Source organism: Montipora foliosa, chromosome 12 (assembly GCF_036669935.1).
Source record: "Montipora foliosa isolate CH-2021 chromosome 12, ASM3666993v2, whole genome shotgun sequence".
NCBI classification, from domain to species: domain Eukaryota; kingdom Metazoa; phylum Cnidaria; class Anthozoa; order Scleractinia; family Acroporidae; genus Montipora; species Montipora foliosa.
Genome location: NC_090880.1, coordinates 27,197,775 through 27,215,274, shown reverse-complemented (window position 1 = coordinate 27,215,274; position 17,500 = coordinate 27,197,775). Strand labels below are relative to the sequence as shown.

At 40.9% G+C, this 17,500-nt stretch overlaps 2 protein-coding genes across 4 annotated transcripts in view; both read right to left on the bottom strand.

Annotated features, from left to right (window-relative positions):
* Window positions 1-2,845, bottom strand: part of LOC137980149 (uncharacterized) — a 24,029-nt gene extending 21,184 nt beyond the window's left edge. The window contains exons 1-2 of one of the 2 annotated variants that reach the window (XM_068827521.1): window positions 2,708-2,845; window positions 2,056-2,134 (exon numbers count right to left, since the gene is read on the bottom strand). The gene's annotated coding sequence lies outside the window, so the exon portion shown is untranslated. The remainder of the gene's footprint in view (window positions 1-2,055; window positions 2,135-2,707) is intronic. The other variant, XM_068827522.1, reaches the window with a different exon arrangement.
* A 3,150-nt stretch (window positions 2,846-5,995) lies between these two features.
* LOC137980144 (uncharacterized) overlaps window positions 5,996-17,500 on the bottom strand; it is a 22,060-nt gene continuing 10,555 nt past the window's right edge. Inside the window, exons 3-8 of one of the 2 annotated variants that reach the window (XM_068827514.1) lie at window positions 12,358-17,500; window positions 9,616-9,690; window positions 9,178-9,277; window positions 8,742-9,050; window positions 7,938-8,107; window positions 5,996-7,381 (exon numbers count right to left, since the gene is read on the bottom strand). The exon at window positions 12,358-17,500 is cut by the window's right edge and continues 520 nt beyond it. In XM_068827514.1, the coding sequence (XP_068683615.1) occupies window positions 7,142-7,381; window positions 7,938-8,107; window positions 8,742-9,050; window positions 9,178-9,277; window positions 9,616-9,690; window positions 12,358-17,500 (6,037 nt within the window). In that variant the 3' untranslated portion in view covers window positions 5,996-7,141. The remainder of the gene's footprint in view (window positions 7,382-7,937; window positions 8,108-8,741; window positions 9,051-9,177; window positions 9,278-9,615; window positions 9,691-12,357) is intronic. The other variant, XM_068827515.1, reaches the window with a different exon arrangement.

The following is a 17,500-nucleotide window of genomic DNA, read 5'->3' as shown; positions in this document are numbered from 1 at the left end:
GCTGTAGGGTTCTTATAGCCAAAAATTGGCTATTTGAACCTTACGGCGCCTGCTCAATTCTCGTGCTAACATGAATGCACCAATTAGAGACGCTTTCGGTTGTTCTTCACGAAAACCAATAAGAGGACACTTTGTTTCAGGGTTCCCCAGAGCTCTTCTCTCCCTCGGTCAAGAGAAGAGCTCTGGGGTCGAGATTGGTATCTAAAAGGAGAGTCACTTTCCATGCTTCCATGCTTCCATGCATACTGCAATTAAATTACACAAACAGGTCTCATTTAACCACATTTTCATTCCTGCAGGCAGTACAGTATGGTGTCCGTGGTCCGCGACAAAAAAGGATAATCCTCAACCTCGGATAATGCATTTCGCCTGCTCTGATTGGTTCACTCAAACTCGGTTATCAGCTCATATACCTTAGTTTGACCTTATATGGTAAATGATTGCTTTAAGCGTTGCTAAACTAAAATGTTTTTGGCCGGAAAGCGAAATTTCTCTTTGAATAAAGACAAAAAAGAAAAAAAACTTTTTCTGTGGAATGTTTGGATCAATTCCGACATTTAGAAGTACAGCAGCCCAAATAAAAATACCTGTGAAACCTGATAATTTCTGTACGAACATGAAAATTTATTTATTATTTATTAACCTTGATATATCTCAGTCACAGTCGTATTGGATGTCGTTGTGAGTATAGAATCTGCTGTTATTTTCAGTTGACCGTCTCCTCCCAACACAAGCTCCATTCCATTATAGGACCGAATAGGTATTCTAGATGTACAAGTGAAGGTAACCCGTTCGTAAACATTTTTATTACACATAACATGAGAATTTTATTCCATAAAGCTCATTCGTACAAATCTATACGCTTTATTTTCACATGTGGAAAAGGCTTATACATGTACAGACAATCAGAATGGCGTACAGCTATTTCACATGTGGAAGTATAACCAATCAACGATATCGTAAAGGCGTTTCCATGCCAATCACTCTTGCGTCTCGTGCAAATCGTACTTTCTTATTGAATTAAATTAAATTTGCATTTGGTTCTATTGTTAGTGACTTTTTGTTTCTAATTTGCGTTCAGAAAACTATTTTAATGAAAATTCTCGTCTTATGTGTAATAAACAGTTCACGACATAGAAAGTGCTTGGTACGGGGTTTTATTCACTCGTTGTTTGTGTCAAAAACCCTCACTCGCTCGTTCCTCGCTCGTTCGGGTTTTTGACACAAACAACTCGTGAATAAAACCCCGTACGCCGCACTTTCTATGACGTAAACTATATATAAAGAAGATTTCGGACATCTCCAGTTAAGGCAAAGACCTTCTCCATGTGTCGAAGGTTTTCTTCATCAGCTTTGCGAGATTTAAGTTCTCTGGGGTCATAGGTAGTATAAGTCGCGGACCACGGACCCCTATGCGAAAATTGTTGATACTTTTCAGGAGTCGATAAAACAAAAGTTTGAAACCCTGCAGCAAATTCGTTCCCAACCGCAGAAATCAGTTTATCTGTAAATATGTTCTGCAAGAAGGCACGTGTTCCCGTTGCGTTTTATCTTTACACAAGCCAAGTAAACATGACTATCCAAGTTACGGAGCCGCAAAAGTAGAGACTTTCTGGAAAGAATAATTAACACACCTGTCAACGAACTTGAATTCCGTACAATCACCGATAGCAGGAAAACCGAAATTTCGTAATGTGAAAGAAGAATAATGAAGAAATCATCGGCCACATTTGTTTTTGGTGGTATTTAGTTAACGAGGAAATATAAACATCATGTTCGGAAAAGTCGCGGACCAAGGATATCGATACTGTATAATGTTGTCTGGATGATGTCTTGTCGCAACAGCTCAGTGATAAACTTCACTCAAAAACTGCAAAATCGTCAGGGGCACCCAACGAGAATATAGTTCAAAACCACTTAAACAGCATTGTTAAACGTATTTTAGTATTTAAGCGGTAGATGTAGGCATATTTTTATCCCCTAGACATTTTTCATCTGTTCGCATTTCCTAGCTGAAAGTCTAGTGATCCGAAAATTATAGGGATCAAAACTTACCTTTTCGAAACTTTTAGCCAGAAAAAAGGCTCCCGAAGATTCTTGGTGACCTTTTTAGGGTAAGAATCCGTTAAAAATCCTAGGAGAGGCAGGCAAGCAAGAAATCTTAAAACAAATGTTCCGAAAATTCTACATCTCAAATCGTACTCCGAACAGATATTTTCCGAAAATTGACGCTAAATCGTTACGGTACTGCCAGCGATTTCTGAATGTCGTCGCAACTCTCTTGGTTGGGACAGCTTATCGATTAGAAGGTCTAAACAAGAGACCTAAATGTACGCAATTTCGTTTCAGCTTTATATCTCTGTGATATTTATCTCAGCTGTAAAATTTTGAGAACCCAACAGTGTCACATGAAGTTCTCATTGATCAAATCAGCAAGCTTTAGAAGCTTGGAATTGTCATCCGAGCTTCCTTCAGCATGACAGGAATCAAGCTTTAAAAGAAAGCAGCCACAATCCATTCAGTTTAAACAAGGTATCACGACTACAAAATATTCGTTTACTTCTCAGCTCACTGAAGATTTTATGTCAGTAAGATACTCTCTCCGCTAATAGCCGGACCAAAATTAAACCGAAACACATCATTTTCTGTTTTACAGACTACTTCTCTGGTCTCAAGAGGAAAAGGACATTCAAAGAACCTATCTTACCTGTTTTTTTCAGTGGAAATGACGACGTCCCTTTTCTGCTTCGCTGGCAAGTTTCGTTTCCGTGAAAACTAATCGGAAACGCGATACAAATTTCGTGGAAGAACGGAAGAACGTAATTTTGCCACTACATGAGTGACAACACCGGACCACTATATGAGTGCCTACACCAAGTAGTTACCGTAATTGAGGTCCCATATAAGAGCCGCTGACCAGATTTCGTTGTTATATAGCTGGAGAAACGGGCGAAAGGGCAACTGAAGAGGCCCTTTTCTCGAACGGTCCCGAAACTTAACGGGCCATTTTCGGGTGTCACAATTCCCTTTGTATCTTAACAGCGGAGAGGATTTAAGTCGGCAAACTTCACGGACATTTTGCTTTTTATTACCTTGAAAACATGTTAAAGCGGCAGTGTCTGCGATGGCATGCGCAGTATTTTTCAATCGGAGATTTTAACAGACGTTATTTTTTTTTTTGGCTTTTTCTGTTTAAGTTTGGACTAAATACGGCTTTATTTTTATGTTTAAGGTGTTATTTTGCTTCAATTTTATTTGGTAAGAGTGTTTCTAAAAAAATGCATCATCTGTCCTTCAGGGAGCTTGCGAACGATGTAAGCGGCACAGAAAGCCAGCCAAATGTCCTTTATTTGATTGTATAAACGAAATGACGAGAGACAAGCAATGACAAGCTAAATTCTCGGGCTTTGTATCGTGTTGAAAACAATTTTGTTCATCGAAAACTCCAGTTCCGTCCGTATTTGCTCTGTTCTACAGTGTAATACCGCCTCATATTTTGCGCGTTCTCTTGACTAAATATGGTAAAATGACATAATAATGGAATAATAAATACATGTATGGTGGAACCTCAATTTTATGAACCTCTGTCTAATGCCCAGGGGGGGGGGGGGGATCTCCCATATGAAACAGACGGCTCCCATATGAAACAGACGGGGATGCTCGTCGTCTCGCTTAGGGGTGTAAATTTTGGATTTTGGTCTCTCTTAGGGTGTTCCGGGTAAAGCGCCAATATTGTAAGCCGCCAAGGTCTCGTTTAGGGTTCCGCGAAGAAACACAGAATTACGCAAAGAGAAACAGAAGTCAAATTTTCTTTTTAACTTGTTTTAGCGATCAAGATTTCCTAAAGCCACGCCCAGATTGGTCTCCTTTAGGGGTGGCGAAAAGCTTGAGCCACGCCCAGATGGTCTCCTTTAGGGGTTAAATTCAAAGTTTCCGACGAGCATCCCCGTCTGTTCCATATGTGAGTTCCCCCCCCCCCCCCACCCGGGGTCTAATGATGCCCGAACAAAGGTCTTGACTCAGCTACGTATTGTAAACTTCATGCAAGAAAGCCTTGATACTGTACTTTGAAATTCAATTTTTTTAAAAGAAATTTTCTTTAATTACAAAAGTTGCAATGACGAACAAAGTCAGTTGTCAAGTCCTTTGAAACTTCGCGAAATGGAAGTTTCACTGTATCGTGTAAACTCATGTGTGGTCAAGTACAGATCATATCTGTAATTCCTGTACAGGCAATTTCAGCTCAAATTTTGATTTCATGGACCTTGTAACCCGGCGGCCATGCTGATCAAAGGCAAAAGAGTTTGTACCGCGCTCCTCTAGTTGATGTGTTTGAAAGCTAGTTCAAGGGTGCGAAACAAAAGGTTTCAGTCCCTCGGGACTCCAAATGGCTGCCATGTGAGAAAGGCCCATAGGCAGATGTAAGACAATAAGCTTAATATTGTTGCAAGGTTTTCAGTACATAATTATTATGGAAGCTGGGTGGACTGTGTTTGTGGGCCAAATGTTTGAGGAATTTTGATACTTTTCTATTGATGTAAATTTTTATCATGTTTCGTTTGTTCATCTGTTGTGGCCACCCCTCTAATTTACCATGATCTAAAATAGAACAATCCCTTATTCCATTGGTAAGCTTGATGTCCAGAGATTGGCAAAGATGCCAGAGCCAAGGTCAAAGGGCAGGCAAAAAAAGATATTTCAGCCACTGTACATGACATCAGGGGCTCTTGTACAAATGTATGCGAGATATTGTTTGATCTTCCTCTTCTCCAGAGCCTTCCGTTTCTTTTGATCATCTGGTCGGCGATCACGTGACCAAAAGAAAATAAGGGCTCTGGGCCGAGAATGCGAATGAGGTTGAACTTGACAGGCTTTTGTAGGCATAATCTATTTTTATACCGGAACAACTGGTTTGCAAAACTGGTCTTCATATGCAACACAGTCTCGGGGACATCAAAAATGAGAAATTGTGTGGTGTCAGTGGTTGATTTATGTAAATTTGTTTGAAATCTAGTCTTTCTTTCATGGCAAACTGTACAGTAGTAACACTTTCTGTCTTTTAAGCAACCTTACTAATTTAAGCCTGTGAACTGCTGTGAAGTAGCACGAAGTGTACGCTTAAGTATTGAAAGTTATTGCAAAAGCAAAAGTAAAATTAAAACAAGAAAAAAACCAGACAATTTAACTTTAATTACTTGTTTCATTAAATATATTTATGTGCATGCAATACGCAATTCGCGGTCGCTGGGAAGTCAACTGGGCACACGTTCGTATGTCTTCTCCACTTCGTTCTCGAAGCGTTGCATGGGGGTAGTTGCTGGAAGCGGCTTTTCTTCTCTGACTTTGAAGTGCCCCTGGCCTCACATTTTTTTTTTTTTTTATTCCGGAAAAATGAAATTTCAGCACCACAAAAACGTTTATCGCGGGCATTATTTTATGTCAACTGTAGTGACTTTGCTAGCAAACGGCCTCGTAAGTTTAGACTGCGATTAGTCTCAGCTCTCTCTTCTCCAAATTTCTCGTAACGCGCTACATCGTGTCTTAACCCCTATTATGATGTTCCCAGAAAGGACCTCTTTAGCTTGTACGTTTTGTTTTCACATTTCAGACCACGTCATGTTACTCTAGGGAATAGTTTCTTTCAAGGGTAGTGTTATTCACGTGCATACAATGTATGTATGCATAACTTATGAAAAAACAAAAGGAAAATTTCCTTGAGAGCATCGCGTGGTCTGAAATGGGAAACAAAACGCACAAGCTAAAGAGGTATATTACCAATGCCTATATGAACCCCTGTACTTACCATCGAGTGATATGTCGGTAAGATACGTATGGCTGCAAGCTGCTCGCTGCTAGAAACGCGGGCGCAGGTGTAGGTCAGGAAATACGGCTTTGGTGTCTTGGGTACAACAAGCATTAGTGGTCTAAGAAATCGTGCATGCGCGGACCAAATGTTTATTATACAGTATAAAAATCGGAACCGGTACCGGTACCTCTATATGCATTGCCAGATCGTCGAACCATGACGATCCACCCCGAGAGAGTTTGACCGGCGGATCCACAATTCTTGGTTTGCACTCACGTGATTAGACCGCCATGTTATTGTACGAAACAAAAGCAAAATGGCGCTCGCGTTTTGCATAATAGTAGAGTCTCTCCTCCCAAAAGACTTTTTCGCTAATGTTCAGTACACTAACACGGCCGCCAATGACGTCATGTCCAATTCCAAGGATAGCTTTCAGGTAAAGAGGGAGAGAAGTATCGGTACTTAGACCACACGGCGTAGCCCGGTGCCTTATCAACAACTGCGAAATTGGATAATATAAGCAATGTATTTGACATAAGCAGTTTTTGTCTTCTATATGGTACGGACAGGTGCATATTTGTACGAAATACATGACATTTGAGCATGCGTGTTTGCAGAACTGCGAAAATTATTCTTAAATTGTTAAAAAACATGACCTTGAGGCAACTTTTTTCACGATCATATTTACTACTTGCCAGTCACCTCCAAGCTAGCCAATCAGAATGCGCGGAATGCAGTATTCACTTGTGCGGTATGTGTAACCGTGATTATTCGCTGAAGGCGAGGTGAATATCGGTTAATGTAACCTCGACTTCGTCTCGGTTTTTATTCCTGAGGTGAATCATCGTTTTAGTATAATTACATTGGTGATTATTTGAAAAACGTGCATTTTCTTTAAAACAATTAATTTCTTCCTCTGTCACCCTCGACAAAACGGCTTGCAGCCAATCCAACCAGCGCCAGGAATTCTCAATAATCAGCTATGTAATAGGCCATTTCCGAGTTCAATTCTGCCTCCTCTTCAAAGCGAGTCTTCGAAGGACTGACGTGGTATCAAATTGCTTCACCTCACGTTTTATGTGTTCAATAATTCAATTTCACCATCATAGAAGAATCTTGGTTTGCTGAAAACTGTTCTTCGAAACAAAATGTGACTCTGAACTAGCCCAGAATACCACTGAAGAAAGAGCTAAAATGTCACAAGGTGCTCAAATATTTTGCTCAAAACTGGGAAAAAAAAAAGCTCAAGAGTGCTCGAAATAAAAGATTTAAAAATGCTCAAAAAGTACCGAGCGCAATCGATAAGGGCATAGCCGCCATTTTGGTGGGGGCCTATCAATAAGACCTTGCAATGGCATTTTCACACGCGAGAAGTACAGCTTGTCCGTGTTGTTTTAAAGTACTTCCCAAGTCGTTTTCAATGTTCTCTTTAGTTATTTGCTCGCCATCAACCATTCTGTTGATTGTCCTTCTGACAGTACGACCCAATTTTTTTCCGTTCTCCGCTAGTTCTTCGATGGCCATCCGTGCCAACTGATTGGTTCTCTTTTCCTCTTCTTCTACGATGTGAGTATGCTGCAAGTGGAAAAAATGAATCACTGAGCCCATGACTATGAGCGAACAACAACCCTATATTGCTGTAACGCCGTTTTCACAGACCGTTTTATTTTTAATTTGAATTCCCCGCGAATGAGACTCCCGCAGGAACCCGATGAGCAATCACTGAGCAATCACAAGAAACTAACTTGACCGGTCATAGCGCCACCGAACTCCCTTTGTTTTTTGCGGGAAAGGTAGTCCAAAAATAGATTGCTCTGTAAAAATGCCGTGATATTACTATGAGAGTTGTTCGCTCCTTGTAATGAGCTCCTCACCTTAACCAATTACCATGACCACTGTCGGAAGGTGATAATGGTTACCATGTTACATTTTTATATGTAAATAAAAAGCAGAAATGAGCAAAAAAACATTTTTTGTTTATGTCCGATCTATAAGTGTCATTAAATATTAATAGCGGTATTTATGATATTGGCTAATACGATCATATGACGTGTATGGACCGCAAGGAAATGCAAAGATGTTGAAGGTCAGTACCTCAAGAGAACAAGATGTTATAGTGTCTAATGTTCACCTTAAAATTCTTGAACTGAATGCTGGAAACGTTTTCCCTACTCAGTATGACAAATCCTGATGGTGATGGCTGCAGGTTCATCATTACTGGATAGTAGTCGAAATAATCCTCCTGTAGTGGAGCAAGCCCTTGATGCAACTCCCACTTGGAGGGAAAGGGAAGGGTTCGTTCTAGAAAAAAAATAAACACAAGGTCTCAACAAACTAACAAAAAAGATCTCCCACAATCGCTTCGCCGATCGATTACGAGTGCCACCTCGTGGTCCCACATGGGGAGATGTTATACGAACAATTCAATAGACCACTTTCGATATATCAAAATTCAGTCCTATCCAAAAGGCATCATCTCGAGGCGCTGAGGAATAAACTCATACAAATCCTTATATTTATTCCCCAGAGCCTCGAGATGATAGAGAAATTAAGCATCACTTTTACGGCAAAAGGCAAATGTCGGATTAAAATTTGCGTTTTGCCAAAAATGAAAGAAACTCGTTTCACATTAGCTCATTTCTTGCGTGTTACAAGCAGATATCAAGTAACTTTTCAAAAGAGAGAGACAAGTTTGAATAACATAATTTTCATGCTTTTATGACAAGCCGCAGCCCACTGTTTCGCGTTTACCGTTTCACGTAATCGCCATACTTAATCTCTCTGACGTCTTTTCAGGTTTTTTAGGACTGAATTTTAATATATCGAAATTCGTCTATTCAGCAATCCTATGTTAAATTAAGCCTTACAATGAAGTGTGCGTCTTCGTCTGAAAGGGCAGTGATACCCTCTACACGCACACTGAAATCAAACAAACCTGGCTTAACGAATTGCTTTATCCAATCAAATCCGGGGCTTTCATCGGTTAAAACCATCCTGGGTACCAGTCCTTCTTCCAACAATTTCTTGAAGAATGCGGCCCACAACTCGTCAGTGACGTAATCGTGTCCACTTGTGTGAAGTCCATACACAAACATTCCAGCGTCGAAAAGTTTGACTTCAACATTTTCAAATTCCTCTCTTTGGCCATTTTTCTTCTCCTTGAAAACCGTCAGAATTCTGTTGTCCACGGACAGGGCACACAACACAGGTTTCTCCGAATGGAAACCATTGGGTGCATAGCAACCTAACAAATACAACAATTATTTTCAAAACATGTTAAATGGAAGAACGTTACTTGTCTATAGCGCGCGAGATGTAAAATTTATTTTCTATTTCCTGAAAATTGGTAGGATTTTTCTCCGTGCACTCACCTGGAATTCGTTCAGAACACAACTTCACATTTTCCAGGAATCGATTGTCCCATACGGCCACAAACTTTTCGCTCTTGTATCTTGCTCCTGCCCCTGAAATCTGATGTAAGTTCGAAAAACATTTATCATGATACTTGAACTTTTCTGAAAGGACGCCCGTATAGCGATGTTTCTCATGACGTCACCCATTGTTATTAATATGCCTACCAGAACCTAATCAATGACTTCTTTTGTTCCATGGTTGGCAAATTGGAATATCAAAAGAAATGTGACGTCAATATTCCCGTCAACAAGAAATATCGCTATCCACTGAAGCATCTTGAGCTTTCTAAAGATCTTTGGTTGACTGATTGCCCATAATCAAGTGATTTATTATACGACTATAGCCCGTGATTTTCAAACGTCCAAAATTTCAAGAATTATTTTTTTGATGCATACCTCAGTCTTATCTGCGCCTTCAGCTCCTTTTTTATCATCCTCTTCTGTCGACTGCTGTGGTAATAAAATAGTACCCTATTAAAATGTAAAGTGGACCAGCTCTGTGAGAAATGTGGTTTTACGTGATTTCTCAGCCTGCAATCGAAAATTTGCCAGAAAATCTGATCTAAAATAAAAGTGGTTTAGTTTTAACTTTATATTCACAAAGAGCAAATAAAGAGTGCCGACATGTCGTTGCCGATGTGTAGTATAACTCTATTAGGGAAATCTCGTTCCCAGGGTCTCTCTTCTTCCCTTCCTTCGAGAGAGAGACCCTGGGAATGAGGTTGCTATGCCCCTGTGATAAAAAAAAAATGACTTTTTTTTCTTCAGATTTTGAAAGTGTGTTTGCTTAACAACTGACTAGCAAAATTTTGAGCTTTGATTTTTATCTAATTTACTAAGTGTAAGTTTTGGATTTCACGGTCCGCCATTACTCACATTCAAAACTGACCGCAGGTCAGTGTTGGACTTCGGAGGGTTGGATCCAGATAAAGTGGCGTCAAAGGCTCACAAGCTTAAAATTTCAGCGTGTGAATGCAGCTTAATTATATATGAAAAACGTGAGTTTAAAACTCTGAAAGCCCAAAACTTCCGTGCTGCATATTAATTCTGCGGCGTACACACGCACTAGTGAGCCTTTGACGTCATCTTGTCCTCGAACCAGCTGTCTCAAGACCTTAAAGTGGTACTACGACCAAAAACAGATTTCTTTTTTTTCTTTGGATTTCAAAACTATGTTAACTAAACACTAAATGATCCAAGTTTTAAGTTCTGATTTAAAAAAAAAACCTGTTTATTTTAACTGCAATTTTCTTATTTATTGGTCCGCTATTACTAACTTTAAAATCTTGAGAGAGCTGGGTCGAGGAGAAAATGACGTCAAAGACTCACTAGTTTAAGAATGCAATGCGTGTGTACGCGGCTGAATTAATATGCAGCACGGGAGTTTCGGGTTTTCAGACTTTTAAACCCATGTTTTGCATATATAATAAATTGCGTTTACACGCTGAAATTTTAAGCTAGTGAGTAAATGACGTCATTTTCTCTAGATCCAACCCTCTGATGCCCAATCGGTCAGTTTTGAACGTGAGTAATGGCGGACCGTGAAATCCAAAACTTACACTCAAAATAAACAGCCTTCGGATAAAACTAAAAACTCAAAATTTTGCCAGTTAGGTGTTAAGCGAACACGCTTTCAAAATCTGAAGAAAAAAAGGATATGATTTTTTGATCATAGTACCACTTTAAAGTTAGTAATGACGGACCATTAAATAGGAAAATTCCAGTAAAAATAAACAGTTCTCCTCTTTACATAAAGGCTTAAAACTTTGGTCGCTTAGTGTTAAGTTAACATAGTTTTGAAATCCAAAGAATATATTTTTTGGTCACAGAACACTTTAAACAAGGACAACGACGGCATTGAGAACGTTGTCTAAAACTGATATTCCCCGTTATTACAATAATTTTGCGATTATACCAAGTCGTTCGGCATGGGAAGTGTGTATCAAGTTTCCAGAAAGAAAAATTGGTATGAACGGTGTGGATGTTTGGAGTAAAAAAAATTGAAAATTGTTCGTCAGATTCTCGTACATAACCTCTAATTCGATCACAGGACGAGAACGGCAACGACATCATTGCATCGAAATGTGAAACGCACGTGCGGGGCGTGCTGAGTTATCGTTATCGTTTTCGTTTTGTTGCGTTCTCGTAGCCGCCGTCGTCGTCGTCGTCCTGGTTTAAGGCCTGGGAAAAACGTCTTCAACATCCGTTCGATTTTGTTGAACAGCGATTGGTCCCCTCTTTCGATTCAACCGTGTTGAAACATGTTGAATCGAAGTTGAATCCACGTTGAATGAGTTTAAAAGCGTTTAAACTTTGCTTTTTCATCCATTTAACATTTCTTTTGTTTTCGCGAATGTTGAATGAAGTCGAAGCCGTTTGCCCCCTCTTTAGCTCTCTTTCAACCTTGTTGGGTATGCGCTTGCGCATTAATCGGTCTCTCAATGACGTATCCATGTCCGTATCCATAGTAACAACCGCGGCTGCAGCCTGGGACTGAATACAAGACCTCTCCACAGCTTTGTTGAATCAAATGTTGATGATGTGTTGAAAACGTTTGCCCACCACAGCAGTCAACATCGTTCAGAATTGCATTCAACAAACTCGAACGGATGTTGAAGGCTTTTGCTCGTGCCTGTCAACTGGTTTCGCACGCCCACAAGAAGAAGCCGTTTATAAATCGGTTGGTTTGAGGTTTTTGAAACTGTATGGTATGCTCAGTCTGTTTTGAATTTCCTCTGATTCGTTTATCTGACTTTAAATATCCGTAAAACCAGGAGCCCATGACCCGGAGCCTACAACTCTACTGTGTTCGTGTCACGGCGTTTTCACAGACCTTTTAATTTTTAGATTGAATTTCCCGCGAATGAGACTCCCACAGGAGCCCGATGACCAATTGCAAGAAATTAAGCTGACGTCATAGGGTCACCGAACCGAAACTGCCTTTGTTTTTTTTCCGGAAAAGATAGTCTAAAAATAGATCGGTCTGTAAAAATGCCGTTAAATAGGCCCAGTATGGGAGCTGTAGGCTCCGGGTCATGGGTTCCTGGTAAAACGTAGCATTCACAAAGTGATAGTATGCCAATGGGTCTGAATACACTGCCACATGAGAAATTTCCATTTACATTTGAGATTTCTTACCTCATTGCTGCTGCGTAATGTTTTTATCCTTGCTCGGTGTCGTTGTTCCACGCGGATGAGTTCGTCGACTCTTCTCCCAAGGGCAGGGATTTGTAAGCCAACTTGCCTAACAATGGGCCTTATAGCAGACGCCTCCTCATCCATAATTTCGAAAGAGGCTTGAAGGCTAAAGAGATCTTTCGTCGACTTCGTTTCTTCGCCAACTTTGACGGACATAACTCCAACCATATCCATGGTCAGAATGTCTTTCCATTCGTTCCAAAGGCACCTAAGGTTCTTAGTGTGTATCTTTTCAAGTCTTTGGCGATTCGCGCATTCTCTGTCGCTGAGGTATCCTGGACACTCTACTGAGGGAGAAGACCACAGATCTAAAAGGCTTTGCCCTTTCTGATTGTATCCTCCTGCTTGTAGCTGAGATATGAGAGCTTGATTTCTTTCGAGTGATAAAATGTAACCTCGAACGATGCAATGTAGCTCCTCCGGCGTAGGAAGTGTTTCCTTCTTTTCGGAAGAAAAGGCTAAAAACATCAGTTGAATGACCTTTCGGGTGTGAGATGCAAGGACTGGTTTGACAGAAATTGACGACAACCAACGCCTCAGCAATACCGACAACGATTTATAAACATAATCGTCTTTAACTAAACGTGGAAGATTCTCGTGCAGATACGATCGCTGTCTTTCCAAGCTCGATATCCTCCTTCCTTTTTCTTCACATGGTTGGTTCTCATGATCAACCCCTGTGTTTCCGGCGAGATCCGATCCAATGTCCTGATCTCCTTGCTTTCCAAAAACTTCATTAAATAACGATTTTAGCATCTTATCACGAATTTTGTACAGCCTCTTTTGTTTTCTGTTTATGTCCAGATGTTCTTTGCAAAGCTCGTCACAGGCCTCGACAATTATTTCCCTGATAACAGCGTCTTCGCGATTTTCTTCGGGTTTTCTTTGCTTCAAAACGTTGATCAATTCCCCCAATAATCTGGCTAGTCGAAGGCGTTCGCTGGTCTGAAATTCTTTTACGCCCTTGCGTACCTTATCACTGAAGCCATCGTCAGGAAAGATGCAATTTTTAATTGTTTGAGAAACAGATGATACAAGCTGTAAAGAGTGGGGGTTTAAATCGACAATAGCATCGACATCTCGAGATGAGAGGTCTTCCCGTGGCGTCGTTAAAAATGCTACGCACCAACAGTCAATCACGTGAGAAGAAAACCCATCTCCTATCATCATTTGTCGCCATTGGGGTAAACGGATAAGGCCACAAACATCCTTAGGGTCATCACGATATCGTTCAATTTGTTCACTGAGCTTATGTAGAAGGTCGTTGCACGAGTCCATGCAGAAACGTCCAAAAGCCCGTGAAAGCTCCAACAACGCTGGTACCTCGGGATGCTCCTCGTTCTCTTGAAGGATCCGTTTGACGCCTTCGACCAGTTTTATGGCCTGTTTTTGGGAGGACCAGGAAGAGACCATCTCCGCGCATGCGGCTCCGGCTTGTGCATTAATTTGAAAGAGATCAAAAACTTCCTGTGTGACCTCAATACGTATGGTGCTGTCAAGCACTTCACTAAAATTTTTCAACTGTGGCTCCAGAATCCGGAAACATGAATTTCTTCGCCCAAAAAGCCCCAAGCGTGCAGGGTCAGGTGTCCTGGTGCGCACCATTTCCAAAGAGTTGTAAATTGCAGTATGAAACTCCAAGCGAGCTCTCTCATCCATGTGTTTTGTTGCAGTCCTCTTACAGGCTTTCAAAATGATATCCGAGCACTGGTACACGTGATGCCAATTTTGGTTGACCCAAAAGAGGAACACTTCTTTTGACAAGGACTCCCCAAGAATGGACAGCAGAATACCCACATAGTCATCGAGAAAGTACGATAAACGTTCTATACACTGATAGTCAATACACGTAATGGCAGTCCTGGAATCGAAAAGATTGTTCCACAGCAAAAATGATATTTCAGTGATGTCTTCCCCTGCCACCAGTATACGTCGTAGGATCTGAATCATTTCCTGGGCAATAAAAGCTGGTGTCAAGGTACATGAGCTTATCTTGTTGGTTGTCGTTGAATGATACCCCACTGATCCAACTGCAGCGGTGTGTTGTGCTAAGATGCTGTCTTCAATGGAAACTTCTTGTAAAGTTGCCATCTTGTCTTTCACAATCTTCAAGTGACCATCCACAATCCGTTCACCAGACTGAGTGAAACATCTAATTCGTGAAGCTCCTGTGCTTCTGCTACGGAAGCTAAGGCCCAATGCAAGGGCTGCTTCGCTATTCGAAAGAGTCGAATGGAAAACAAGCCAATCGAACTCGTGACATGAAATTTTCCTGAATTTACATTCTTCCCTAAGACCAAAAAAAGCAGCCTTTGTACAGTAGTTGTTTAATTCTTCGTTGACACCTTTTAGAATGTCCTCCACACGGTGAATAACTTCACATCTTTTAGCCGAACAGTACCCAGCTGTGAACGTTTTCCAAAGAAGCTGCAGGACTTTAAGGTAAGAAACAACTTCTGCTATTGGCGAAAAATGCCATTTCATGATAACTTCGTCAACGAACTGTTTCCTCTCTGGTTTGCCGACTTGATTTTGTAGCATATATTTAAAACTAAGCATGGCGAAGGGAATCAGATAGGGTAAAATAGCGCGTACAACGTGTTCCAATTCTTGCAAGACTCCGAGTAACTCTTCCACAGAATTTGTTTCTTGAATTCCTACCTCAAGGAAGGCCAAAATGTGACGAAAGAAACCCTCATCTAAATCTTTTTGGGAGCGAATGAAATTGTACACATCCACCAGCTTGTCCCTTGAGAAGGAGTTGGGATTCATCTTGGAGAGGACACTACACAGTGAATAATTCCCGGTGGGGGAAATTTTGGCTAGCTGAGCCATCATAGTGGAGTCCCCCAACAAAACCACGATGTCACTTGACTTTAATGACATCTTTCCTTGATCTTGTTGGCCACCTGTTGAATGGGCATCGTTTTGTGGGTTGTGAAGGGGAATCAGATTTTCTAAGGCGGTCACTATGTTCCATCCTGTGGAGTTGTCCAAGCACATTCGAAAAATATCGCAGACTTTCTCGACGAAGAGGAGCTTCTCTTTACCTGAAAATCCCCGCGTGGAAACAACATAACACAAGGACGCAGTAAACGTGTGGCGTACCAGATAACTGCCATCCGATGACTGACCCTCATTCTGGCCACTGACGATATTCTCTGCACTTCTTTTTACTTGCCAAAAAAGTTGCACCATTTCAGAGTCAGACATACCTGACGCTCCACCAACAACGTTGAAACAACATTTGTAAACCTGTTCATTGCACATGTGCAGAGATATCAATTTTGCAACTTCCAAAATTCCTTTAATCGGAAGTGTTGTGAGTGATGCACATGGGTATACTGCTTGGAGTTTTTTGAACAGATCCTTATCTTCCTTAAATGTTTCAAAGAACCCCATATACAAGATGTCAAGAAACTTATTAGCCACTTCTTTGTAGAGGAAACATTCCACTAATTCCAACATGTGTATGCTGCTGGATAGGGCGCTGCTGGACGTTTTTGCTTTGTGCAATACTTTCAATCTTCGGTCATCTGAAATGGGAACTCTGGATATCAAGGAAACCAGGTTCAATGCTGTGTGTGGGATGTCCTTGTCAACAAAACCTTTGAGATAATTAAGTATCTCAGTTAGTAATTCTTGCGCGCATTCAAAGCGGCGACTCCCCGACGGAATGTGGAAAATTTCCTGGAAAACTCTTCTCTCTTCATCCAGCTTGAACCGTTTAGCCAGATCACCTAGTTCGTGAAGAACAACTTTCTTAAATTCAAGTGTAAACTGTGTGCACAGACACAATGGTTTAATGACCGCAATGAAAAATTCTACGTTTCGAATTGAAGATCCACTACTGCTGCATTGCACTAGAAGAGTAAAGATCTCAGTCTTCGTTTCCACTGTGCAGCCCTGTTTTGAGACCCACCCGAAAAACGCATCCGACATGGTAACAAAACGAGTTTGCTCATCAATGGGCAGCTGGGATATAGATAAAGTATTGCGTATTAAAGTTATCACTTCTGTACGATTTTCATGAAAAGAGGTCGGGAATTCTTTTAATAACCACTCAAGAAAGGGACACCAAATGCTTGTAAACCGAATCGAAGTGCTGTCACTGAGGCCCTGCAAGAACGCCAGTTTCCTCTCTGTTCTTTCTTGTAGACTACAGTAGCTTTCGTTGCTCGAACCATCAAGAAAAAGGGACAAGAGCCTACCGAGATTCTGGTAATCGGGATTGATAGAGAACGATTGTCCACAGAATTGTAATATTCTGTGAAGCACTTCATTTGGAAATAAAGTTGAAACATTAGAGAGAAGATCAATAATCTTGATTATAGCCGGACAAGCGAGCTCGAGGAGGATCTCTAGCAGACAAGGATATTGAAAAGCCTTCTGTTTCCCTTTGAAAAGAAAATTTTCGAAGGCCAATCGAACGACAACAATGCTGATGTTTGGATTTGCCAGGAATTTCAAAGAAACTGATGCCACTTGACGATGTTGACAAAAGTGTTTTATATTCTTGAGAAACAAAATAATCCTTTCCTGGTCAGATAGCAGGCGAATTTCACCTCCAACGTTCTTTATTCCAAGAAGAACATCCCTAAATAGTTGAACGACTGGCTCATACCCAAACCGAAAATGTAAAAGATCTTCTGCCAAACAAGAAGCAAAATCATTTCCGACCTCTGCCATTTTCATCACTTTTATCCAGCTTGTCAAGAAAACCGGCTTTATACTTACAAAGTTCTCCTTCCTCAGATCCTTAACTTTGTGCACTTGAGCGTCCACAGAAGCAAATTGTTTTGTCTGATCAATGAGATCGGTAATACATCCCTCTGCTCTATCTCTTCGCGCTTCAAATATCGCCATTAGTTCAGTAACCAAATGATTGGTCCCTTTGCGCGTAACTTGATTTGTGTTTGGCTCTTGCTCCTTCAATTGTTCGATTTCGATGCTAGCAAAGTTCTCTCTCTGAAGGAACTGTACAAGTTCGAGCAACTTGAAAACAACTTTAGTTGATAAACACTTCTTAGGCTGTAGCGGAAAACACAAGTTTAAGGTTTGGGAGAAGTAATCAAAAACAACT